This window comes from Myodes glareolus, chromosome 10 (genome assembly GCF_982192425.1).
Source record: "Myodes glareolus chromosome 10, mMyoGla1.1, whole genome shotgun sequence".
NCBI classification, from domain to species: domain Eukaryota; kingdom Metazoa; phylum Chordata; class Mammalia; order Rodentia; family Cricetidae; genus Myodes; species Myodes glareolus.
This window is the reverse complement of record NC_142035.1, coordinates 57,914,500-57,941,387: the sequence shown is the minus strand read 5'-3', so window position 1 is coordinate 57,941,387 and position 26,888 is coordinate 57,914,500. Positions and strand designations below refer to the sequence as shown.

General features: G+C 39.8%; 1 protein-coding gene across 5 annotated transcripts in view; it reads right to left on the bottom strand.

Moving 5' to 3' along the window:
* Window positions 1–26,888, bottom strand: part of Ttbk2 (tau tubulin kinase 2) — a 123,877-nt gene that overhangs the window by 72,912 nt on the left and 24,077 nt on the right. For 3 of the 5 annotated variants that reach the window (XM_048459512.3, XM_048459509.3, XM_085696366.2), the window contains exons 2-3: window positions 23,464–23,599; window positions 15,858–16,005 (exon numbers count right to left, since the gene is read on the bottom strand). In XM_048459512.3, the coding sequence (XP_048315469.2) occupies window positions 15,858–16,005; window positions 23,464–23,532 (217 nt within the window). In that variant the 5' untranslated portion in view covers window positions 23,533–23,599. Of the gene's footprint in view, window positions 1–15,857; window positions 16,006–23,463; window positions 23,600–26,175; window positions 26,250–26,888 lie in introns of all 5 variants that reach the window. The other 2 variants (XM_048459507.3, XM_048459510.3) reach the window with 1 other exon arrangement.

Here is a 26,888-nt window from a genome sequence, read left to right as displayed (position 1 = left end):
CACTAAGAAGCTCCCCTCCATGGCCTCTGTGTGAGCTCCTCTTGCCCTGACTTCCCTAAATGATGGGGTGCGATCTGTAAGTTATAAAATGAAACAAACCCTTTCCTCCACAAATTACTTTTGTTCAGGGTATTTACACAGCAACAGAAGCCCATGACAAAAATTTTATATACATACATATGTATATATGTGTGAATAACAGATATATATATATATAATTTAAAAACAAAACTAACAATGACAAATAAATTATAGATTAACAAAAATAATGAGGGACTGGAGAGATGGCTCAGAGGTTAAGAGCATCGCCTGCTCTTCCAAAGGTCCTGAGTTCAATTCCCAGCAACCACATGGTGGCTCACAACCATCTGTAATGAGGTCTGGTGCCCTCTTCTGGCCTGCAGGCATACACACAGACAGAATATTGTATACATAATAAATAAATAAATATTTTAAAAAAACAAACATAATGAAAAAAATTGTGACACAATTCCTATTAAAATCCTTCCTGCCTTCTTTGCAGAAATGAGCAAGCTGATTTCTAAAGTCCTATGAAATCACAAGGGATACAAATGGTCAAAACAATATTGAAAAATAAAAAGTTGAAGTACTCACACTTCTTCACTTCAGATTTTACTAAACAACATAATTAACTTGAATCAAGACAGTATAGTACCAGCATAAGGATAAAGGTAGAGATGAATGAAATAAAATCCAAACTTGAAAAACTGCCAACCCTCCCCCACTACAAACATCTCAGGCTCCTGCCACTGCTCTTGACTATTCTTCCTCGACAGTAAGACCCTACTGCTGAAGACACTACACACCTGAACATGGACATGGACAAATCAAGCTGGTACCAACCTGGAAGCTTCACTCCTAGTGGCTAGCTTTCATAGTGCTGGAAGATTATATGCACACTACTGGGGGGAAAAAAGTCATCATCAGTCTTGCCCAGCTGTGAGCCCTGACAGCTACCACATTGACTGGTCTGGAAAAGTATCCCACAGCTGCAATAGTATCAGGAATGCTGGAGGAGTAACCAGACACTTTTTGACTGGACTTAAAATCTGTTACATAAGAGAGACCCTATGCTTGGTACCATCAACCAGGCTAAAAATCTGTCACTGGCTAGGTTATAGACCCCAGGTGAGAACCTATTACTATTATATAGCTAAACGGACATTATATTAAACTGATTTCTAATGACTTATTATACCCAGATTAGTATATCTCTTAAGCCTCATTAGAAAAGCTTCTTTCTTTGGCAGATGAATATTAATACAGAGACTACCAGGCGGTGGTGGCACATGCCTTTAATCCCAGCACTCGGGAGGCAGAGGCAGGCAGATCTCTGTGAGTTTGAGGCCAGCCTGGTCTACAAGAGCTAGTAGACCAGGACAGGTTCCAAAGCTACAGAGAAACCCTGTCTCGAAAAACCAAAAAAAAAAAAACCCCAACCAATCAAACAAACAAACAAACAAACAAACCAGAGACCAACAACTGGTCAACATGCAGAGAATAAAATACTATAGAGTATTCAGTTCTAAGTGGGACAACTGTAACACACACACACACACACACACACACACACACACACACACATACACACGACTCAGGGATTATCTCGGGAAGAGGATTACAAGAGCCAGAGGGAGTGGATCTATAGAGAACTAGTATTTGCTACACATGACAGCCAGTTGCACACATGAATTTACAATGGCTAGGACTGCATGTATAAGATTTGTACAACATCAAGTCAGCCAAATTCTCAGCATGGATGGGGGAGGAGCTTAAGAAGTGCCATCCCTATCTGAAGAGCTACTGACAGCTGAAGGCTACTAGGAGTGGGAGAGTCACTTTGTTTTAGGGATATGGGCTTACAGAGGCTAACTATGCTCCAAATGATGGCCACATATCCATATAGTATGTATATATGTGCAGCTCCAAATGGATCCATGGATATTACATTTTTGGGTTTTTTGTTTGTATTGAAAATAGATTTTTTTCAGACAATGCATTCTGATTAGTTTCCTTTCTCCAGGCCCTTCTAGATGCTCCTCATTTCACTATCCTTAATTTTTTGTTTGTTTTTGTTCTTTGAGATAGTGTTTCTCTATGTAACAGAGGCCTAGCTGTCCTGAAACCATCTGTAACTTCACTCCCAAGGAATTCTATGACTTTTCTGGCTTTTGCAGGCACTCCACATAAATGGTACACAGACATACACAAAGGCAAAATATAGATAAAATAAAAATAATTCTGAAAAGAGAGAGAAGAGAGTACATGAAGTTGTAGGGAAAAGTGCAGGGACAGGAGAGAAAGTAGAGGGAGGAATGTGGGCTGACTGAATCTAAACACACCATGGTGTTTTGTCACGACAACAAAAGAGTAACTAAGACAGCATGGATGGGTAGTAATAACAGTACTGAATTAAAGATACAGTGAGAATGTCATGTTTTAGTCAACTCATCTTTGCCAAGGGTGTCAAAACACTTCAATGGTGAAAGCAGTATTTTCTCCTAATTGGTGCCAGAAAAAATAGACTAGATTTTTTTAATATCTAAAAAAATAACCACATGAAAAAGAATGAATCTGGACTCTGCATACATAAAATAAAAATGTACTGAAATGGATTAGTACAAAATATAAGGGCCAACATTATAAGTCTATGAAAGGCAAGCAAAAATTTTTATGGTCTTCAGTTAGGCAATGGTTCTGACATCACTGCCAAAAAATTTTTTAAATGATAAATAGAATCTCATCAGAATTTTAAAAAAATTTGTTATATTTGGTCTTATGACGTTGGTCTGGCTAACTCAGGACTCACTATGTAGAGTTTCATGCTGTCCAAACTAGTTCCAACTCACTATGTGGCCAAGGTTGGTCTTTAACCCTCAATCCTCCTGCTTACATCTCTTCAGTGCTGAGATTACTAGCATGTACTTGGCTGTATTTTTTTTTTTGACAATGCCTTGTACTTGTCATATTGCAAGGCTTTTTAAAAATTTTGTTTGTGACGGGCTGGAGAGAAGGCTTAGAGGTTATGAGCACTGACTGCTCTTCTAGAAGTCCTGAGTTCAATTCCCAGCAACTACATGGTGGCTCACAGCCATCTATAATGAGATCTGGTGCCCTCTTCTGGCCTGCAGGCACGCATAGGAGGAATATCAAAAAAAAATTTGTTTGTGTTTGTATGTATATATGTGGGTATTGAAGGTCAAAGAACAATTTGCAAGAGTTGACTCTTTCCTTGTACCATGTGATCCCAGGGATGGAAGGCAATCATCAGACTTGGCAGCAGGTGCCTTTACACACTGAGTCATCTCACTGGCTCCATAGTACAAATTTGTAGACTTTCTGTTTGTTAGGTCTCAAACCAGGGGCAAACTGCTGATGTACCTATTTAACATACTAAAGTGGACCTTGCTGCCAGATTCTCAGTCCCTATATTTTACAGGGTATGGCCGGCATACCCTATTCCCTACTCTAAACTTCTCTGGCACAGAGGCTGGGTTGCCCTTACTCCAGCTGCCTGCCCTTCCCTATATAACCCAGTCATTTTGATTAAATGCTCCTTTTTTATCTCCCCTTAACCTCCTGGTCTCTTGGTCTGGCTGGCTCCTCTTCCCTCCCCACTCTCCTCACATGGCCCAGTTCAGTCTGGTCACACTCACTTTGGACTTTCCCAGATGCCCCTGTCTCTGATCATGCTCCCACTTTTATGTACAATAAATTTTCTCCTCCAACACACCTAGGAGCAGCCATTTCCTTTTTCTTTCTTTTTTCTTATTCACTGTTAAAATCAGACACCAAGCCTAAAGCCAACATTTTAGCTTCCCATCACACTAACGCAATGGGGAATATTTGAGAGAAATGATCACTGATATGTCAAACAAAAATAAAATAAGCACCCTTAATTTAGACAGCTACAAAACAGACTTTAGATAAGACAGCAGCTTCCAGTTATGATAGGAAAAGCAATGCCCAAACTATATCATTGAAAGTAATAGTAATAAAATCCTGACTGCTCCAAGTCTCTGGTTTTTTTGTTATTGTTTTAATTTTTAAAAATGTATTTATTTGGCGCTGGAGAGATGGCTCAGTGATTAAGCAACTGGCTGCTCTTCCAGAGGATCTAAGTTCAATTCCCAGCAACCACATGGTGGCTCACAACCATCTGTAATGAGATCTGGCGCCCTCTTCTGGCCTGCGGACCTACATGCAGACAGAACACTGTATATACATAATAAACAAACAAATCTTTAAGAAACAGTATGTATTTATTCTTCATTTTATGAGTATGGAGGCCAGATGAGTGCGTGGTTTCCCTGGGACCAGAGTCACAAACAGTTGTCTCTCCAGCCCCTCCCTGCATTTTTATCTTTAGGACAGAATCACAACTACAGGTTGGCCTTGAGTTAATGATCCTCTTGCTTCTGCCTCTCCAGAGCTGAAGAGAACTGACTCCTGCAAACTGTCCTCAGACCTCCGCACACGTCTATGGCACCTTCCCACATATCCACAAAATAAGCAAAAACTCTAATTATTTTTCTTTAGTTTGTTTGCTTTTCAAGAAAGGGCTTCTCTATGTAGCCTTGGCTGGCCTGGAACTCACTCTGTAGACCAGACTGGCCTGGAACTGAAGAGAACCACTTGCCTCTGTGCTGGAATTAAAGGTATGTGCCACCATGCTTAGTTCCTAATATTTTTTTTTAAAAGAGAGAGGGTGTTATCGATGGCTTACTGAGTAAAAGTGCTTGCTCTGCAAGCAGTAAAGACCTAAGGTCAAATTCTAACACTCATAAAAAAATCCAGGCACTAGGGAGCAGAGATAGGAGATCCTAGGAGCTTACTGATGCATCAGCCTAGCCAAACAAAGCAGTGAGTTTCAGGTTTAGTGAGAGTAAATAAAGAAGAGAGTGAAAGAGGAAGACATCCAGTGCCAGCCTTTGTCCTTCACATGGGCTAACATAGGTATGAGTACTCAAAACACACATCTGCACACATATACCCACCACACACACAAAAAAAACCACAAGCACAATGAAGAAAAAATTCTGAAATCCAGTATTGGGAAAACTCTTGAGACTTGAGCAATAAATTCCAAGCCAACTAAAAGTCAGCAAAATCTGTAATTCTGTAAAACTGTTCTGCTGGAATGTCACATAAATAGCAAAAACAGCACTCACTATTTTTTCTGTCAACCTGGCACCTGCTCCTATCTGCTCCCAACAAAAGAAACAAAACAAAACAAAACAAAAGACCTACCATACTAGTAAAAACCCTTCAAATATCTCTGCCACAGGAGAGAAAACTAAGGCATGGGTCCTATCTGCAAAGACTTTTGTTAATTTAAGTTATTCTAATGGTGTGCAATAGTATTCCGCTGTGTTTCTTCTGTTTAGTCACATTAAACATCTTTTCCTACTCTATATCCTTAAACTTACCTACTAACATCTATTAAATTTCTTAAGATATTTTCTTACTGTTGCATTTTCAGAACACTATATATTCAATCAGTCCTTTACAAATACATGGTTTTCAAACACCTGTTCCTGGTCCTTTACCTATCTTTTCTTTCTCTTTTCATTTGTTTGAGACAGTGTCAGGGTCTCACTGTGCATGCATCTCAGGTTGGCCTCCTCAAACGTATTACATAGCCCAAGCTTGCCTTGAAGGTTTGTTCCTCTTGCCTCAGCAACCAAAGTGCAGCGATCACAGGCATGTGCCAATGTGCCAATGTGCCACACTGCAGCTTCATCTTTAATGGTATCTTGCAAGCAAACATTTTAACTTAACAAAGTATAATTCAACATATTTTTCTCCTTCTATGAGTCATGATTTTGGTGTCATCCAACAAACTTCTTGGCAAAATCAGATCATAAAGTGTTTCTCCTGTTTTCTACAAAATGTTGTATAGCTTTTTTTTTTTTTAAAAAAAAACATTTGATGATTCATCTTATTCTTATATAATGTGTGGGGGGTTAGGTTGAAGTTATTATTTTGTATTTGATTGACTACAGTGGTGGACTGATCTCAGGGCTTTGCAATTCCTGGACAATCTCTCTGGCCCTAAGTCCTAACACAGTTCTTTTGTGGGTCTACTTCTAAGACCCCTTTTATTCTCCACTCATCTGGAATGTCTATCCTTTGCCAATACAATCTTGATGATGCTTCACATTGTTTTAAAAGTTTCTTTCTTTTTATGCTTACATATATTTTTTGGTTATTTGTTTGTTTTGTTTTTTTGAGACAGGGTTTTTTCTGTAACGGTTCTGGTCTCAAACTCAAAGAGTGTCTCTGCTTCCTGAGTGCTAGGTTTAAAGGTGTGTATGCCATGTCCTATTAGTTTTTTCCCCATGGTTTTGTTACTCCAAACTCATTATCTTCTTATCCCGAGTCTCTGGTGATACAAATACTAGACTTTTTGGTACTGTCATATAGGTCAAAGAGGCTTTTTTTGTTGGTGTTTGTTTGTTTGTTTTGTCTTTGTTTTTGAGACAGGGTTTCTCTACTAAGCCCCAGCTGTCCTAGAACTCCAAAGAGCAGGCTGGCCTTGAATTCAAGAGATCTACCTTCCTCTCTCTCCCAAGTGCTGGAGTAAAGATATGTGCCATTACCACCTGGCAAGGATGTTTATTTTTTAAACCTCTTTTTCCTCTGTTAATTTCTACAGATACATTTTCAAATTTACAGACTATTTCACTTATCAAATCCAATCTGTTAATGATTCCATCCACTGCGATTCTCATTTCCACAGTGTAATTCTCAATGTTACATATCTTACTTTGCTCTTCTCTAGGTCTTCTATCTCTTTGTAAACTTTCTACCAAGGCCATTGAGCAAGCAAGGAGAGCATTCTACTGAGATACAACCCAGCCCTACCAATAAATGGTTCTTGAATTTCTATTGTGAACATGATACATTCAGTCCAACTTGTAAAAGAGGGTGCTGATTTATGATACTAACCAATTTTTAGTCTGATTCACAGTGAAAAGAAAATCAAATGGCTGTATAAAAACTAACAGTACGGGCAGCACAATCAATTTGTCAGACACTGCTTCCAAAGTTCTCAACATCCCGGCTCACCTTCTTCTTTCACTTACTTATTCCTTCTCTAAAGAAATAAAAACTAAGTTCTCAAAATTCTGAAAGTCAGAGTTTGTCTGGAGCTGGACAAGAGTTTTGACATTGGATATTAAAAGGTTTTTCCAGCACAGATTCTTTGTTCCTTCTGGTCATGGTGAAGTAAAATGTAAGAATAAGATTCCCAAACCCACTCCTAGGTTACAAAATATCCAGGTGAACATGCATAATGTCTTTCTGCTCGGCTGCTGTGTGCGGCTCAGCGTAGGCCTGGAAGACCTAGTTAAGAGAGGATCTAGACAGGCAGAAAAATTCTAGCTCCAGGATGACCTGTTGAAGATTGGTCCTGAATAAATAATTTTCTTTTCTACTTGTCTAATTTGGCCAAGATTGCAATTCTGCTTTTATTTTGAAAATCCAGATGCCAGGGGCCTAGGCCCCAAGAAATCTCACTGTTACTCTTGGGTAGAAGGTAGAAAAGAGCTGACCCCACAGAAATTGTCCTCTGGACATCACACTAACTCCTCATAAGTGTGCAGGCACACACAACTATAATACACACTTATTAGACTGAACAAATAAAGACCTGAGAGATCTGCTAATACTCTTTGACAGAATGAAGGGTATCACCAAGAGCACGTAAAAATAACGTTAAGAGGAAAACAATGTACATCCAAAGAGCATATTATAGATTTATAAAAGAATAAAGGCTACAGTGAGGTATGAGGTCCCTTGGGAACTTTCCTAGGCAGTCTTCTGCACTTACTACATCAAGGGTTTAATCCAGCTAGTACATATTTTAAATTACTTTATTTTAAAAGTTTTATTTTATTTTATGTGTATATGCATTCTGCCTGCATGTATATATGTGTATCACACCCATTCAGTGCCCACAGGGGTCAAAAAGGGTCTTCAGTTTCCTGGAACTGAGCTACAGATGATTGGGCCACCATGTAGAAGCTGGGTCCTCTGGAAGAGCAACCAGTATTCCTAATCCAGTCATTTCTCTAGCTCTGTTTTTTTCTATTCTTTTTAATTTTAAAATATTTACTTAGTTTTAGTTTATGTGCATTGGTGTGCATATATGCCTATGTGAGTGTGTTAGATCTTGGAGTTGCAGACAGTTGTAAGCTGCCATGTGGGTGCTGGGAATAGAACTCGGATCCTCTAGAGCCAGTCTGTTCTTAACCACTAAGCCATCTCTTCAGCCCTGTTTTTTGTATTCTTAGGAATGGGAAATAGGAGTAGTCATACTCTGCAGTAGCAGTGGAGCAATAATGCAGCTGTTCTCCTGCAACAGCAGTGTTCCTCCTCAACTATCTCAGTTTACACTCTGTAAAAGTTAAAACTGTCATATCCACAATATCAAAACTAAAGAAAAAAACTCCCAAATCAAAACACAGCCATGTTTGTCTTTAAGGAACAATGTAGTTTTCCTCTGGACTTACATGGGTAAGATAATTAATTTCCAGTTGTTGCACCAAAGATTACAATTAGCTAGCAAACAACTGTATTTAGTCTGCTGTTTCCTGATAGTAACAGGATTGTTTCACAGGTGTGGAAGCATACTCCTATAATCCCAGCACTCAGAATACAGAGGCAGGAGAATCACTACAGGTTTGAAGACAGTTTGGTTTACATACAAGTTGCGGGCCTGTCAGGAAAGCAGCAAGACCTATCAAAAGAAAGAAAGAGCACAGGAATGGAGGAGAAAAGGGAGAGAGAGAGACCTTGAGAGAACGTAAAGGAGAAACTTTTCAGTAATTATGGCCTCTTCAAAGGGAATATACAAACAGAACAACCTCGGTTGTACTTAGGTCATGCAGACAACTGACAACAGTTCATACAGGACAGAAAGGTCAAACAATTTTCAAGTCATTCACTGAGTTAAGGTAGTTTTTTTTATGATTTACTTGTATTTTATGTTCACTGGTGTTTTGCCCGCATGTATGGATCCCTTGGCACTAGAGTTATAGATATGTGAGAGCTACCATGTGGATGCTGGGAATTAAATCTGGATCCTCTAGAAGAACAGCCAGTGCTCTTAACCACTGATCCATCTCTCCAGACCCTAAAGCAGTGGCTTTTTTGGGGGTAGAGGGATTTTGACACAGGGTTTCTCTGTGTAACAGTCCTGACTGTCCTGGAATTCGCTCTGTATGCCAGGCTGACCCCAATCACTAAGCCTGCCTCTGCCTCCCAAGTGCTGGGATTAAAGACAAGCACCACCCGGCCAGCAGTGACATATATATATATATATGTATATATATATATATTCATTTATTATGCATGCAATATCTGCCTACATGTGTGCCGTGTGCCTGCAGGCCAGAGAGGGCAACAGATCTCATTACAGATGGTTGTGAGCCAATATATGGTTGCTGGGAATTGAACTCAAGACCTTTGGAAGAGCAGGCAATGCTCTTAACCACCGAGCCATCTCTCCAGCCACCCGCAGTGACTTTTAAATAAACAAAATTACTTTGAAATTTTTATGAAAACACACATATAAATTAGAAAATTTAACTATAGACTATGTTCTTTTAGCCAGGTGGACAAAAAGATATATTATGTAATTTTACAACATTCTAAATTCCCCAAATATTGGACCCTTTTATATGCCAAAATTAAAAAAAAAACCCAAATTACCAAATAAATAAAAACTATTGCTAGGTGGTGGCAGTGCATGCCTATAATCCCAGCACTCAGGAGACAGGGCAGGTGGATCTCTCTGAGTTCAAGGCCAGCTTGGTTTGTATAGCAGGTTCCAAGCCACCCAGGGCTACATCGAGAAACCCTGCCTCAAAAAAGAAAGGAAGGAAGGAAGGAAGGAAGGAAGGAAGGAAGGAAGGAAGGAAGGAAGGAAGGAAGGCAGGCACTTGCAATATAGAAGAGCATACAGATGTATTTTCAAACAATCCCAGCTGGGGAGTGGTGGCTCATGCCTTTAATCTCAGCACTTGGGAGGCAGAGACAGGCAGATCTCTGTGAATTCGAGGCCAGCCTGATCTACAGGTCAAGTTTCAGGACAAGATCAAAAACAGCTTGAGAGAAACCCTGTCATGAAAAACCAAAAACCAAACCGAACAAAAACATCCCAGCATTGGGAGGAAGAAGCAGGCAGATCTCTGAGTTCAAGTCCAGCCTGGTTTACAAGAGCTCCTCGTCTACATAATGAGACCATTTCTCAAGGAAACAAAACAAAAGAACCCACAAACAGGAAAGTGCCACTGTAACCATCAACAGACAAGGTCTGTAAAATAACTTAGTAAGCAAGGGGAGAAGCAGGCAGGAAAGCTGAGCATTCGCTGCTGGCCGAATCAAGTTGTCTAGGAGAGCAGCAGAGCAGCTCTTAGGGGAGAGCTGCTCCTCATACACACCTGACCTAAGGACCAGAAGAGCCACAGTGAGCCCAGGGCTGGAGAGACAGTTCGTTGGCTTAGGGCGTTTGCTAGTTTTGCAGAGCAGCAGCATTGGTTCCCAGCACCCATGTTGAGTGGCTCACAACCATCTGAAATTCCAGCTCCAACACAATCTAGCCTCTGCCAGCACCCTTCACACAAACACATACATAAATGGCATCAATCTTTTTAAAAGAACAAAAACATTTCCAGAGTTAGGAAATGATATGCCAATCCATATCTGAATGTGTGAAACATTTAGGACATCAGACAAAACCAAAATCTTACCTGTCATATTAAATTATAACCAAGAAAATATACTGAACACAGCAAGAAAGAAAACCAAGTCATATATAAAGGCAGGTGACTAAGAGTTGTTTAACTGCAACTTTTTAAAAGCCAGGAGAACTACACGAACAGTATGTTTCTAGTTACTATTTCATCTTTTTAAAATTACATTTGTTTATTTAATGTGTGTGGTGATGGTGTGAGCACCAAGGCAGGTGTGGTGGCCAGAGAACAACTTGAAGAAGTCAGCTCTCTCTTTCCATTATGTGGGACTCTGGTATTGAACTCAGGTCATCAAGGTAGTAAAAGCCTTTATCCACTGAGCTATCTATTTTATTGGCCCTATTTCAAGTTCTGAAAGACAATTAATTACTGACAATCCAGACTACTACACCCAATAAAGATAACTGTTGTAACTAAAGGAGAAATAAAGCTTCCATGATAAAAGTAGACTAAAGGAATTTATGACCCTAAGCCAGATCTACAGAAAATACTTGAAGAATCTTTTAAACTGAAAAGAAAAAATCATCTATGAAATAAATGACACTAAAAGATCACAGCAGAAATCAACAAAATGACAGCAATCACCATCACCACACGTTTCAACAAAGACTCTGAGCATTAGTGGTCTCCATCCCCCGTCGAGACAGAGAAGTAAGCTGGGTCAAATGCAGGAGCCATGGATTTGCTGCCTCCAAGAACATATCTCACACAGTAGACAGACACTACCTTAGGGGAAAGAACGAAAAAAGGGGCCAGGTGGTGGCGGCGCACATCTTTAATCCCAGCACTTGGGAGGCAGAGTGTTAGAGGCTAGACTGAAATACAAAGCAAGTTCCAGGACTGCTACACAGAGAAACCCTGTCTCAAAAAACCAAAACCAAACAAACAAATAAATAAAAATGAAAAAAAAAGTATTTCAATCAAATGAACTTAGGAAAAAAGCAGGTGTTACTCTTCTAATATCTAACAAAATGGACTTCAAATCTAACTTAGAGAGGAAAGATAAAGATGTTGATTAGGGAACAATCCATTAAGAAGACATACAGTCCCAACATATATGCCCTGAACACAAGTGTATCCAATTTCATAAGACAAAATTATTAGATGCAAAGCCACAGATTAACCCTAGCACAACAGCAGTGGGTGATCTGAATACCCTACACTCATCAACTAACTTGTCCTCTCCACAGAGACTAACAGAGAAATATGTAAATTAAATGACATTAGAGATCAAGTGGATGTAACAGACCTCCACAAAACAATCTATCCACATGCTCTTTTCAGCAGCCCATGAAACGTTCTCTAAAATAGATCACACATTGGGACAAAAAGCAAGTCTCAACAAATACAAAAAAAAAAACTGAAATAATTTTTTTGTTTTGTTTTATTTTTCAAGACAGGGTTTCTCTATGTAGCTTTGGTGCTGGTCCTGGAACTAGCTCTTGAAGACCAGGTTGAACTGGAACTCACAGAGATCCGCCTGCTTCTGCCTTCCGAGTGCTGGAATTAAAGGTGTGTGCCACCACCGCCCAGTCCTGAAATAATTATTTGTATTGTACACAATGGAGTAAGACTACATGTCAATAAGAAAACCCCTAAAACACAAACTCATAGAGATTAAACAACACACTATTGAATAATGAAAAAAAGAAATTAAAGATTCCTAATATCAAATAAAAATGAAAACACAACACATCAAAACTGGGATACAATGAAAGTAATCCTAAAAGACATTATGAAATCAACGAACTCTCAAATAAATAGTGATACACCTAAGGGACCTGGAAACAGAAGAACAAGTCAAATCTCAAATAAGTAGACAGACATCAATATAATCAGGAAAGAAATTAATGAAATTGAAACAAACAAAATACAATGATTTAATGAAACAAAAAGTTGGTTCACTGAAAAAATAAACAAGATTGTTAATGCGTAGTCAAACTAATCAAATAAAGGTGTAAATTAATACAATTGGAGATGAAAGATGAGTCATTGCAACAGATACCAATGAAATTCAGAAAATCATTACATTTTCCCTTGAAATCATAATGTCAATAAATTGGAAAGTCTAAAAAAATACATTTCTAGATGCATAAGACATGCCAAATTAAATCAAAATGAGACAGTCTAAACAAATGTATAACAAACAGTGAGACTGAAATGATATTTTAAATCTCCCAACTAAAAAAGAAAAAAGGTCCAGATAGCTTTACTGGTAAATTTTATCAGACCTTCAAAGAATACCAATGCTTCTTTTCAGGCAGTGGCGGCACACAACTTTAATCCCAGCACTGAGGAGGCAGAGGCAGGTGGATCTCTATGAGGTCAAGGCCAGCCTGGTCTACAGAGTTCCAAAACAGCCTGGAAACTCTACACAGAGAAACTCTGTCTTGAAAAACAAAAACCACAACTTAATGAGGCTGATGATCATTGAAAGCTTTCTGCTCTTGCATCAGATTAGAATTCAGTTCCCAGAGCCCACATAAGGTGGCTTACAACTACCTATAACCCCAGTTCTAGGGAATTCAATGCTTTCTTCTGTCCTCTGTGACTACTCATACATGCAAATACTCTCTCTCTCTCTCTATCTCTGTGTGTGTGTGTGTGTGTGTGTGTGTGTGTGTGTGTCATAAATCTTTTGTAAAAATTTAAGGAATGTCAATGGAGTAACAACCTCTCTTGTTTTGAGGGACTAAAGATGCTCCCAGAAACCATGATTATTAAATAAAAGTTCCAGTGTCAGGGATAGGCTACCTCCTGAAAAGATGTTGGTCAAGGAGGATCCTGAAGCCCCCAAAATAGTATAACTTATTGCTAGTGGTAGCTGCCCACTAGAATTAGATGGCAAACCCTTATTGTCGAAGATGTCATTAGCTTTGGGCACAAGATATAGAGAAATCAAGCCAGAACTGGGCTGGAAAGCTTCATCCCTGCTAGGTAGCCTTCACAGTACCAGAAGGAGCCAGGCAGGCTGCCAGGAGAGAACTGTCATCCACAGTCTAACTCAGTGGTGGACCCTGTGTGCAATACTACCAACTGGCCAGGCAAACTGAGACCACAACTGCAACACTGGCAAGTCTGTTATAAGGCTTCCTTTTTATAATTATTTTCTCAAGAACTGTGTTATGCAATGAACTTTAGACTGGAGTTAATGCCCACTTACATCTAGTACTTTAAACTAGGTCAAAGCCTGTGGCTGGTTATGAAGGTCTTAAACCTTAATGGGGAAGCTACTCTTGTTGTTTTGCTAAATGGACATGATATGCCAATCTACCCTCTAAACAACTATGTTTGTGCCTACAGGCCTACAGATTAGGCCAGAGAAGCTTCTTTTTTTTTTTTGCCATGGTCAGCCAGGTATAGTAACATTCATCTGTAATCCCATCACTTAGGAGATGGGAAACAGGAGGATCAGAAGCTCTAGGCCATCCTTGGCAACCATAGGTCAAAGTCAGTCTGGGATGCAAGAGACTAATCTCATAGGTTAGCCTCCAGTTTTCTTACATACTGGAGTCACTCCGTGTCACCTAGTGCCACCAGCAAAGTAAGAATAGCTCAGTACCACAAAAATGTCTCCAATGGTCTAGATGCTGAGCGTTATCATCAACATCATCATCATCAACAACAACAACAAGGTGCGAAGCATTAAGGAGAAAAAACAAGAGGGTCAAGGATGACCTCACTGAAATATAGATCAGAAGACTAAAAACCTATTCATTTGTGGAAAGAAGTTCTGAGGAACAGGGTTCATATAAGTCTGAGCAGGCAAGAAAAACATTTAGACAGTAACTTTTAAATGACAAACTGAAAAGAAGAGCACAATGTCTAACAGTTTCTCAATAAAATGAACTCCAGCAACAGTTTTACCCATAAAAGGTATTAGACTGATCTTTAAGCTTTATCACTTGGAATCCTAATCAAATCAAGGCCAAAGTCGCTAGGAGAAGCCCTGAAAGAGCTGCAGCAGTGTCTCCTGTCTCACAGGACCGTGCCCGGTGCCAAGGACAGAGACTGGTGAAGTGACACTGACCAGGTTGTGCCAAGGACAGAGACTGGTGAAGTGACACTGACCAGGTTGAGCTCTGCCAACATCCGTCCCCTGTGGGTGCAGCCAGTGTTAGAGAGATCACAGGCTCTGTGCAGCCCTGGGAAGGCAATCCCAGCAGCACTTCCTTATGGCTTTTACAATGAGTTGAGAAAAACCAGAGGGGGGTGAAGAGCCATCCTTTTCTGTTTTTCCTTTTCTGATTCTTTGTTTTTTTAGCAGCGACAATTAGGGCTGAGTGATCTATGATCTTGCCGTGGGAAAACTAAATCTGAGCTAAAATCAACTTCAAAAATTTATTTTATTAGCATTACATCACAATCCAATTAAACAACTGGTAGAGAAACTTGGACAACTGGAAATCTTAGAACAAAGAACAAATTAGTCATCAACCTTATGTATCTTTGATATTAGTAATACCAATGTACCATATTAAAGACAGAGATAATGAGATATTATCAACACATTCAATGTTTTGCATGACTATTAGATTGAAGTCAGAAATAAATGATTTTTCATTATAGAAAAAATATAGGTACCTGAGTAGTAGTAAGATGAACTTCAAATATGATGAGCTATGCTATGAAACTAAAGTTAATGAGAACACACAAAGCCTTACTTAGCATTTTTAATCCATCCTGCAGTATGATTTGAAGATAGCTTCCATGATAAGATTCAAGAATGTTTAACATACAAAGGCAAATGAAGAAATGTCTCAGAGGTATTTTATGATTGGTTCAAAGGAAGATTCAAATGTTACTATAGCAGATTTAGGATAACACTTTCTAAAGTAGTGGGTGACTCTAATTATCTCTCATCCTTACCATGAAGAGGAATTCCCAAAGCCCAATTACTCTTAACAATCGCATATTTCTATTACATAACAAAGCTTTTAACACAAACATACTCAGCATGTTTATACCTCGCTGACACCAGAGCAGTCCATTAGTATAGAGAACTTAACCAAGGAAGATTAGAGCAATTAACAACTGTCATACAAAACTTCACTGTATGTCATTCTAAAAGCTTACCTTGCAGTTTCTTTAACACAGCAACCTCCATCTTCAGAACTTGCTTTGGCTGCTGAGCTGACTCCACTTTCAATGCCACATTTTCCCTGGTGAGCATGTCCAAGGCATCGTAAATTTCTCCAAAGCCCCCACCCCCAATCTTTCTTAACTGCACAGAAAACAAAACAAGAACACATACAAAATTATGCAAAGATTCTAATTGGAAGCCAACTCACGTTTACACTTAGAAAACATGTAATTTTACTAGTCTTATTTTATAATAAATGATTTCAATATTGTTAAATTATTTATATAGCAAGAGAAAAACATTTGCCCAGAGATAATATCAACAACATTCCCTACAGATTTGTCTACAGAATAATGAAATTATTTCAGTTATAAACAATTATTAAAGGTCTACAGCTAGCATCAAAAAAACAGTATCTAAAAGAATCAATTCCTATAAATACCATTCAATAGCCAGATTAGTTTTAATCTATTTCATTTGCAGACTTTTTAATCAACGAAATCTTTTTGTCATTTAAAATCTTATACAGAACCAATCTGGTCTATGGGTAAGGAGGGAGGCTGAAGAATGGGCTAAGCAGCTAGCATCCAGTTCATTCTCCTCTCTGAGGCAGGACTAGCAGGACCCACGCAACAAGCGGAGAGTGGTTCTACACTATCTCAGAGCACAAACACTACTATACATCTACACTTCAAATAATATGCTGTAATCAACTTAATTGCTGTCATCAAACACTTTAAATGCTAACTTAATTGGAGAACATCAGAATATTTGAGTATCACAAACAGGTTCTAAAAGCTAGTCCCTGTAAGGGGCTCTGAAAATCTGGGGTGGGTGATATACTTTATGCAAGATGCAGCAAGAAACAAGCCATTTCTTCTTATAATATAAGCAAACATTTGGAATATAATGCATGGTAACGTAGGAAGTAATTACTAAACGTATGAGGCACAAAATCCTAAACTTCCAAGAAGCCCATGCTCCTGTCACACACACCCTGCTCACTTCTCCACTGGCGTTTCCACTGATGCCCTTATCTACCTATGCTCTCGACCTCCTTCCCTTTCTTCCTGTGGTGCAGATCAGGTGCAAAGCCTGGTCTGAATTACATGCCCAGCCCCTTAGACCAATTTATCATCTGAATTTCTATGAAAATTATTTGTTTACTTTTTCAATTAACAATTTTATCAGGCCATACCTTGGCTTATCACCGACTTTTAAATTATGTTGAGTAACTTTCTATTGTTCAGAGACAAAGTCTCTATTCTGCAGCCCTGGCTGTTCTGGAACTCATTATGTAGACCAGACTGGCCAAAAAGGCATCTCACACCATGCTGGGAGGTTTTTGTTTTCTTAAACTGGGGTTTCATCCAGGTTGGCCTCCAACAGTGATCTCGAACTCTTGATATTCCTGCCTGCACCACCCATGTGCTAGGATTACAGAAGTGCACACCACATCCACCTTCATGTTCCTTAACTTCCCACAGCTGCTGTTGGGTTTCGGACAGAAGTAGGCTTCTTCAAGGAGAGGTCACATAACCTTCCTCTTTACACAGTGCTTAACAAAGTCCAAACTACATAATTACAGCTTATTTACAAAGGTTGTTTTGCATGTTTAAGCCATAGTCATTTTAAATTTGTTTGGTGATGAGGAGTAAGATAAGGAACTACAGGGTGAGCACGGGTGGAACCAGGTGCCACATCTCTGCAGTGAAGTGTGCTGCTCTTTGTAGGGCTCTAGCTGGTCCTTGTGATTCTTTGTATGTTGTCCATTAAATAAAATCTAATGTAAGTTTAAAAACTAAAACCAGGCAGTGGTGGTTCACGCCTCTAATCCTAGCAGGCAGAGGCAGAGGCAAGTAGATCTCTGAGCGTTTAAGGCCAGCCTGGTCTACAGAGAGAGTTCCAGGACAGCCAGGGATACACAGAGAAAACTATTTCTCAAAAAAACAAAACAAAACAAAGCAAAAACTTAGCTGCTCTGAAAGAGAAAGCTGGGAGGACACCTTAGCCTAGATATTCAAGGACAAGACAGACAACATAAGACTCTGCTTCAAAGCAAACAAACAAAACATAGTAAGTACTAAGGGTATGTCTTTATTATTTTGATTGATGGCTTATTATTTGATACACAAAATAATTTCAAATAAATGACAGAATTTTTTTTTAAATCTATGTTGGGTCCTTAGTCTATTTCTATTAATGTAATGTGAACAATAGTAGAACAGTAATTTGCTTAACCTTGACAAAACCCTATAATATCTTCATTAATTCTGAGGTAAAAACAAAGTCACAAGTAATATAGTATGCTAAAAGCACATCCACTAAAGATATCCACTACATTATCTCCCATCCTTCTGTTTTTTAAAAAAAATTATTTTTATTTATTTATTATGTATATATACAGTGTTCTACCTGCATGTATGCTTGCATACCAGAAGAGGGCACCAGATCTCATTATAGATGTTTGTGAGCTACCATGTGGTTGCTGGGAATTGAACTCAGGACCTCTGGAAGAGCAGCCAGTGCTCTTAACCACTAAGCCATCTGTTCAGTACCCATCCTCCTCCTCTTTAATGTTAGGTTCAGAAGACTTTTCATATTTAACAAGGAATTGTGACCTTGACCCTCCTCTGTGAAAAGGTAGGGTCTGGTGATATAATCAGTGGTAGAGGGTTTCTTGTCTAGGCATATATACAAGCATTGTGTTCAATTGCCAGCACTGGCAAAAATTAAAAACAAAATTAAAGTTATAGGGTCTGTTTTCCCACCTTCTTAAATGTGTATAGCTCTTATGACCGATTAACCAACAGAAAAGAACAATAATATGCCTGCTCTGAAGAAAAACCTTAAGCAGCCTAGAAGATTCTATATCCTGTCTCTAAAAAAGCAAACCAAATATAGAAAGTGTGGTTATCTTCAGAAGTCATAGGCACAGGAGATTCCAAAGAAAATGAGCTACCGAAGCGGGAGAATGAGAGTGCTAACAAGTCCAAGGTCAGAGGGTAAAGAAGCCATACAGAATGGAGTCACTAGCACAACTAATCTTGTCAGAACTAATGGCCAAGCCACCCAAGTAAACTTGTCCCGTGTGTGTGTGTGTGTGTGCGTGCGCACACGCGCGTACACACTCATGCAGGTGAAAAGTGTGTGCAGGTTAATGAGCTTATAATTTTTGAGACAAGGTCTCTCACTGGGTCCACTGGTCAGGCTAGGCTGGCAGGCCAGTGAGCCCCAGGGTGGCCTCCTGCCTCTGCCTTTACCTCTCAAGCACCACAGCACCCAGCAGGTCCTCATTTGTGAGACAAGTACTTTAACAACTGTGTTATCTTCCCGGTCCAATTTTTTTGTATGGATGCTGAAGATCACTCAGGGCCTCTCAATTGTGTGGTAAGCACTTTACTGAATGAGCTTTCTCTTAAATCCTCATTCCTAATTCCTAATCTATAAAACTATAGGCAAAATAAGATGATTAACCTATGACTGTTTTAACATAGTTTGCTATATAGCCTTGGATATTAACACACCATCCGTGTGTGTGTGTGTGTGTGTGTGTGTGTGTGTGTACATAAGATGCCATCCTTAACAATTACGAATTCTAGCAGGGCAGTCATCCCAGTACTCAGGAGGCAGAGGCCAGCTGATTTCTGAGTTTGAAGACAGCCTGGTCTACAGACTGAGTTCCAGGACAGTCAGGGCTACACAGTGAAACCCTGTTTCAAAAAACAAAACAAACAAAACAAAACAAAATAAAAAACAATTAAGAATCCTTACAAAATGCCATCCTCCTCCCAAATGTGGGGGACAAGTTCCACAACTCGTTGGCTGTAGTTGCCAGGACAAGGGAGCCACCGAAGGCAGGCCTTGTTCGGTATCCTCACCACCGAAGGCAGATCCTGTTTAGCATTCCTCACCGCTTTTTCCCTGTTTTCAAGATGTCGGGGGTTGAACACAAAATCTTACAAATGCTAAGTACTCTACTACAGAACTACAATTTTTTCTTTAAAAAATGTATTATGTGTGTGAGTGCAGTAGCCATGAAATATAGAGGGGTCAGAGGACAACCTGGAGGAGTTATCTCTGTTCCGTTCTGTCTCTTTCTCTCCTTCACTGTCTGAGCAGCAGGAACAGAACTCAGGTCTTCATTCTTGATGGCACATACCCTTAACCACTTAACTATCTCTCAGGCCTCTGGGCTACATTTTTAATCGTTGTATTTGGTTTTTAAAGAAAGAGTCTCACTATGTAGCTCAGGCTGGTCTTTTTGTTTGTTTTCTGAGACAGAGTCTTTCTACATAGTCCTGGCTGTCCCAGAGCTCCCTACATAAACCAGGCTGGCCTCTAACTCACTGAGATCCTCCTGCCTCTGCCTCCCAAATGCTGAGATTAAAGGCATGCACCACTACACCTGGCTGAGGCTGGTCTTGAACTCACGATACTCCTTCCCAAGGCTCCTGAGTGCTGATACTACTTGCCTGTGTCACCTTATCAAGCTGTAACCTTATTTTATTGAAGAACAACCAATACTTATCACAGTACTTTTTTTTTTCGAGACATGGTTTCTCTGTGTCTCTGTGTAACAGTCCTGGCTGTTCTAGAACTCACTCTGTAAAACTAGGCCTCAAACTCACAGAGATTGCCTGCCTCTGTCTCCTGAGTGCTGGGATTAAAGGTGCACACCACCATGCCTGACTGTAATAAAAACATTTAAAGCCTCTGAAAGACTTTTTTTTCCGTAAAGAGTCTCTATCTTATTAGTAGATTTAGAGAAATACTAAAACAATTAAAACCTATTAGTATAAGAAAACTTTAGTTGACAAAAGACTGAATAAGAATAAAGATAATTATTAAAAACAAAAAATAAGTCCTTAAATAAGTTGTCAGAGGATATATTCCAGTTCTAGGATAAGAAAGTCATTAAAAGACTGTTGGGGAGAGGCAGGGGTATGTATCTCAGTGAAAGAGGGTTTGCCTAGCTAGTGGGAGGCTTGGGCTCCCCAGCACTAGAGGGCTCCCCCCAGCACTAGAGGACTGCTAGGGAGCTGGTGCACACCTAGAACTCCAGTATTTGGAAGGCTGCAACAGAGACAGCAGGACTCAGTTGAAAGCCAGCTGGGCTACACAGTGAGATCTTATTTGAAAACACCAAACATTGACATAAAATAAATTAAAGGCCTATTAGAACCTGTGGTGGTTTGAATAAGAATGGCCCCCAAAGGCTCATATATTTAAATGTTTGATTTCTAATTGGTGGGAATGTTTGGGAAAGATTAGGAGATATGGCCTTGTTGGAGGAGGGGTGCCACAGGGACAGGCTTCAAGGCTTCAAAAAGCTCCCATCATTCCCAGTGTGCACTCTTTGTCTCCTGCTTGTCAGTCCTGAGCGCTTGATTTTTGGAATAGTAATGTATATTCCGTGCCATTGCATGTTCTAAGTATGTAATTTGCTTTCTAATTTTATAAGATGTTATAAGATGTTAAGAGATTGCCTGACTCAGAAGAGATTTGAACTTTAGACTTTAAAATGGTGTTGAGACTATAAGAGACTATGGGGACTTTTGAATTTGAACTAAAAGCATTTAGTTCAAATTCAAATGTGATAGTCTGAACGAGAATGCTCCCCAGAGGTTCACAAGTTTGAATATCTGGTTTCTCTCTAGTTGGTGGAACTGTTTGAGAAGAATTTAGAGGTGTGGCCTTGTTGAAGGAGGTAGGGTGTTTTGAGGTTTCAAAAGGCTCAATCCACTCTCAGTGTGCTTCTCACTGCCTGCCTGTGTATCACACCAAGATGTGGGCTCTCAGCTGTCTTGGACACCACATTCTGCTGTGTAATCATGATCTCTAACCTTCTGAAACAGTAAGCCCAATCAGATGATTTCTTTTATAAGTTGCCTTGGTCATGGTGATTTATTTATCATACCAATAGAAAAGCAACTAAGACAGAACTCCAGAGGCTTCATAATGGGTGTCCCCTTAGATGAAGACAATCTAAAAATCTCTAAGGATAATAACTACAATGGACTAAAACATATTACAATTTTTTTATTAGTATGTCTGTGTGTGTACACACAGGCATGCACTGGATATGTGCGGGCCAAGGTGCACATGTGTTAGTCAAAAGACAACTTCTGGGAGTCAGTTCTCTCCTTCTACTATGTGGAATCCTGGGACAGAGCTCAGGTCGACAAGCTTGGAGGCAAGTGCTTTTATTGGCTGACTCATTTTGCTTCATTAACATTTAGATGTTTATATTTTATGTGTATGGTGTTTTGCCTGCGTGAATGTTTATGTACCATGTGAGCACCAGAAGATGGCAGATGTTCAGATCCTCTGGAACTGGAGTGAGTCACTGTGTGGTGCTGGGAACTGAGCCCGGGTCCTCGGCAAGGACAGCAAGAGCTGTTGCCACTGAGTCATCCCTCCAGCACCTGCTCCTTCTGGGAGACAGCTTCACACTGCGACCCAGGCTGACCTGGACCTACCGACAGTCCAGAATAGCTTCACATTCAGCCTCCTCAGTACTGGGACTACAGGCGTAAGATACTACTTTGGACTAAATTCACACTTTCCCTTCTCCTTTTCTTCATTCTCTTTCTCTGTCTCTTCTCTCCCCCACCAACCTTTCCTCTACCCTTTTCCCTTCCAAAAGGTGCCTAACCGACCTGGTCTCTAAGTCTATGTAACAGAATCAATCACCTTGAATTTGATCCTGCTACTATCAAAAAACATAAAAACTTTTATAAGTGAATAATTTTGAAAAATAAGTCCTTATCTTTCTTTATAGATACATACTTATGTAAGAACTATTCAAAATACTCTAGGAGAAGAAACAAAGTTATACATGGTAACCAGAAAGTATAGGCTAAGTACATAGCAATTTATCATATGTCTGGTTTTGTGTGCACTTAGAAGTTTTCTCTTTTCTTCTTGTCTCCCTCTCTCCCTCCCTCCCTCTTTCCTTCCTTTCTTTCTTTTTTAAGACAGGGTTTCTCAGTGTAGTTCTGGTTGGTCTGGAACTCACTCTGTAGACCACTTGCCTTGAACTCACAGAGATCCATCTGTCTGAGATTAAAGGCGCGTGCTACCACCACCCAACTAGAAGTTTTCTTAATAGTGTTGTAGAAGAAAAAAAAATGGCAGTTTACTGTACTTTCAAATTCTTTTTAATTTGTTCTTTCCTTAAGCACTTTTATTTATAATATTAGCTACAGAAAGCTAGAAAAAATTAGAACTTATGAAGCAAATTTAAGAATTAGAGCATAAACAAAACTTACTCATAGGAATAAAAGTCAAGCCGGGCAGTGGTGGCGCACACCTTTAATCCCAGCACTCAGGAGGCAGAGGCAGGTGGGTCTCTGAATTCAAGGCCAGCCTGGTCTACACAGTGAATTCCAGGGCAGTCAGGGCTGTTATACACAAGAGAAACCCTGTCTCAAGAAAAACAAAAAAAAATGAATAAAAATTAAAATACCTGTTTTAGGTGAATAAAAAACATAGGTATTAGTCCTTTAGAAATGTTACTTCTATCAGCATACCAAAACATATCACCTTAGATGCTTGGCCCCCACCCCCGCTTTCCTGTCTCCATTCTATACTCACCACTTTCCATCGTTCTTTGACCAAGATTCCAACACTGAGGATGTCTGGCTGCTCTCCTCCCCCACTCATTGCAAAACACTGATGTGGTATAACAGCTACACAGGCATCTAGCTCCCAAGGGTGGTTTCCATTTAATCTAAAACAAAAGAAAAAGCAGCAGCAGAGCTAATTAACACACAAATAACATTCTAATCTCAAGAAGTCTATTGATTCTATACACTAATTATGTTGCTTCCTCAGAAGGGTAGGGGATCCCTACATTTATATTCCAAAAACTGTGTAACATACATGATCTTTCCAGTACAGTGGACCAGCCATCACAAAGACACAGTGCACATAGTTACATAACTGAAGGAACATGATGGTCAGTGGCCATTGACCCAGACAGACCAGTACCCTGAGTACACACACTGCCAGAGAAAAAGACATGGTAGCCATTTACAACACTTTTTACAGTTTTGAACCTAGGACCCTGTGCATGTTAGTCAAGGTCTTACCACTAAGCTATATCCTTAGCCTTCTTTTTACTTTTTTGAGACAGGGTCTCAAATTGTTCAGACTGGTCTTGAACTCACTCTGTAACCCAAGATGGCTTGGAACTTGTGGTTCTCCTGCTCAGCCTCCCAAACAACTGTATCACAGGCATATGCTACCAGATTTGGCAATAGCTTGAAGTTTAACAGATTTAGAATACAATTTAATGTATCAGAGCTAATAACATTTAATATTTTATTACATTCATTTATTTTACACTCGTGTGTCTATGTGTATGTAAGTGTGTGTGTGTGTGTGTGTGTGTGTGTGTGTGTGTGTGCTGATACATGATCAAGTGAAGTCGATAACTTGCAAGAGTGAGTTCTGTTCTTTTACCATGTGGGTTCTGGTGACTGAACTCAAGTTGTCAGGACTGGCAGTTAGCACCTTTACCTGCTAAGAAATCTCACCTAAATCTAAATTTGAAGATGCACTTCAAATGCATAGAGGCTCATTATGTAGGCAAAAAAGGCTGTGACAAAATGTTGTTTTTTTGAAAGAAAAACAGTAAAATAATAGTATACCAGTAGAAAATAAAGAGCATACTTACTCCATGAGTAGGAGCGAAAAATATCAGAGAGACTTTTTAATGTGTTGCATGCGTGGAGGCCAGAAAACAACCTTGGATGTCATCCTCAGTGTGCTGGCTAGTTTTAGGTCAACCTGACACAAGATAGAGTCATCAAAGAGGAAGAAGCCTAAATTGAGAAAATGCCTCCATAAGACCCAGTGGTAGGCAAGCTTATAGGCATTTTCATATTCAGTGATTGATGGGGGAGGGCCCAGCCCATTGTGGGTGGTGCTATCCCTTGGCTGGTGGTCCTGGCTAAGAAAGCAGGCTGAGCAAGCAATGAGGAGCAAGAGGTAAGCAACACTCCTCCATGTCCTCTGTATCAACCCCTAGCTCTAGATTCCTGCCCTGCTTGAGCTGCTGCCTGACTTCCTTTGGTAATGAGCAGTGATGTGGAAGCGTAAACTAAATAAACCCTGTTCTCCTCACATTGCTGTGGTCATGGTGTTTCATCACAGCAGCAGTAACCCTGACTAAGACACTCAGGAACATCACCTTTGAGACAGTCTTCCACTGGCCTGGAACTCACTGATTAGGACAGACTAGCTGGCCAGCAAGCCCCAGACATTCTTGTTTCTGACTCCCCAGTGGTGGGGATACAAGGAAAGAACCATACGCCCAGCATTTCTATGTGGGGTCTGGATATCAAACAAAGGACCTGTGTTTAAGAGGCAGTACTTGACCATTTGAAATGTCTTCCTAATTCAAATACTGTTAACAGAAAGATTAGATGAAGAAACGGAGTTTATAGTATGCTGCCTTTTGTGTAAAAGGGAGGCAAATGTTGAATACATTAAACTAATTGCTTTTATTTAAAAGAGAAAAAGAAAATGGAAGTCCAAAAGCAATGAAATGATTCTTTATAACTGTAGGCAAACTTTCAGTAAAGGGCCGGAAAGCAGACATTTAATCAAGTGCAAGGCTAATGGCTACATGAAGATCTGTCCAGACTCTGAAAGACAATTTCTCTCATATGTGATTAGATTTTTATTTTTGTTTGTTTAGTGTATGTGTGTGTGCATGCATGTGTTTTCATTTCTTAGCACCCAATTCCTGGCAGCTAATAAAATCACCTGTAATTATAGCTCCAGGGGATCTGATGCCCTCTTCTGGCCTCAAAAAGAAAAGTAAAGCTGGGCAGTAGGGGCGCACGCCTTTAATCCCAGTACTTGGAAGGCAGAGGCAGGAGGATCTCTGTGAGTTCAAGGCCAGCCTGGTCTACAAGAGCTAGTTCCAGGACAGGCTTCAAAGCTACAGAGAAACCCTGTCTTGAAAAACAACAAGAAAAAGAAAGTAAAAAGAACTTGGAGGTAATGAAGACCACACAGGCTTTCCAAAAGACATCTGGTCAAAGACAATAATCGACTCCATCTTTGGGCCAGCAAGATGACTTTGTAGTTACAGCCAGACTCGATGACTTGAGTAGGATTGCCGGGACCGACGTGGTAGAAGGAGAAAAATGACCCCTGCCAGTTGTCCTCTGACGACCACACATGGGCAGCAGCACATGCGCACATCCCACTAATAAAAATCAATGTAACTGAAAAAACTTAACATCCATTTCTAGCAACCCCCTCTCAGGATTCCTAAGTATAAGCAATACCAACCTATTTCCTACTTCTCTTCTTAGCCAAGAGTGATTCTCTTTCAATAGGCACTTGATCTTACTGGTTTTACAATTCTAAGAGAGGGAAAAAGATCCAGTTTGAGGTAAAAAGTTAATTAACAAATATACTTAACACTGAACTGTTTACTTCAAAATGATTAAGAAGGCAAATACGTATACTTTACCATAACAAAAAATAAAGTTTAACTAGAGAATGGTGGTACACACCCATAATCCCTGAATTTAGAAGGCACAGGCAGAGAATCAGGAGGTCAAGGCCTTCCACACCTATATAATGAGTTCGAGGACAACCTCTATAAAAAAAAAAGTCCATAAATTTACATTTTAAATGAGATTATTAGACAATACTATAGAGAACAATTTCCATTACATCACTCTAAATTTAAGGAAAGATCATGGAATAAAATGGCATTGCCAGCAGAGTTCTTCAGAACTTGGAAATTACTAATTATTTAAATTAATCTAAGAATACCCAATTACAAGAAAGCAGAAAACCTGGAATCCTTATATGATAACCAAACCAAATGAAGCAGCCTTTTTCGCTTTTTTTTTTGGGGGGGGGGTTCAAGACAGGGTTTCACTGTCTAGTCCCTGCTGCCCTGGAACTCACTCTGTAGATCAGGCTGTCCTCAAACTCAGAGATCTGCCAGTCTCACCTCCATGTGCTGGGATTAAAGGCATGTGCCACCACTG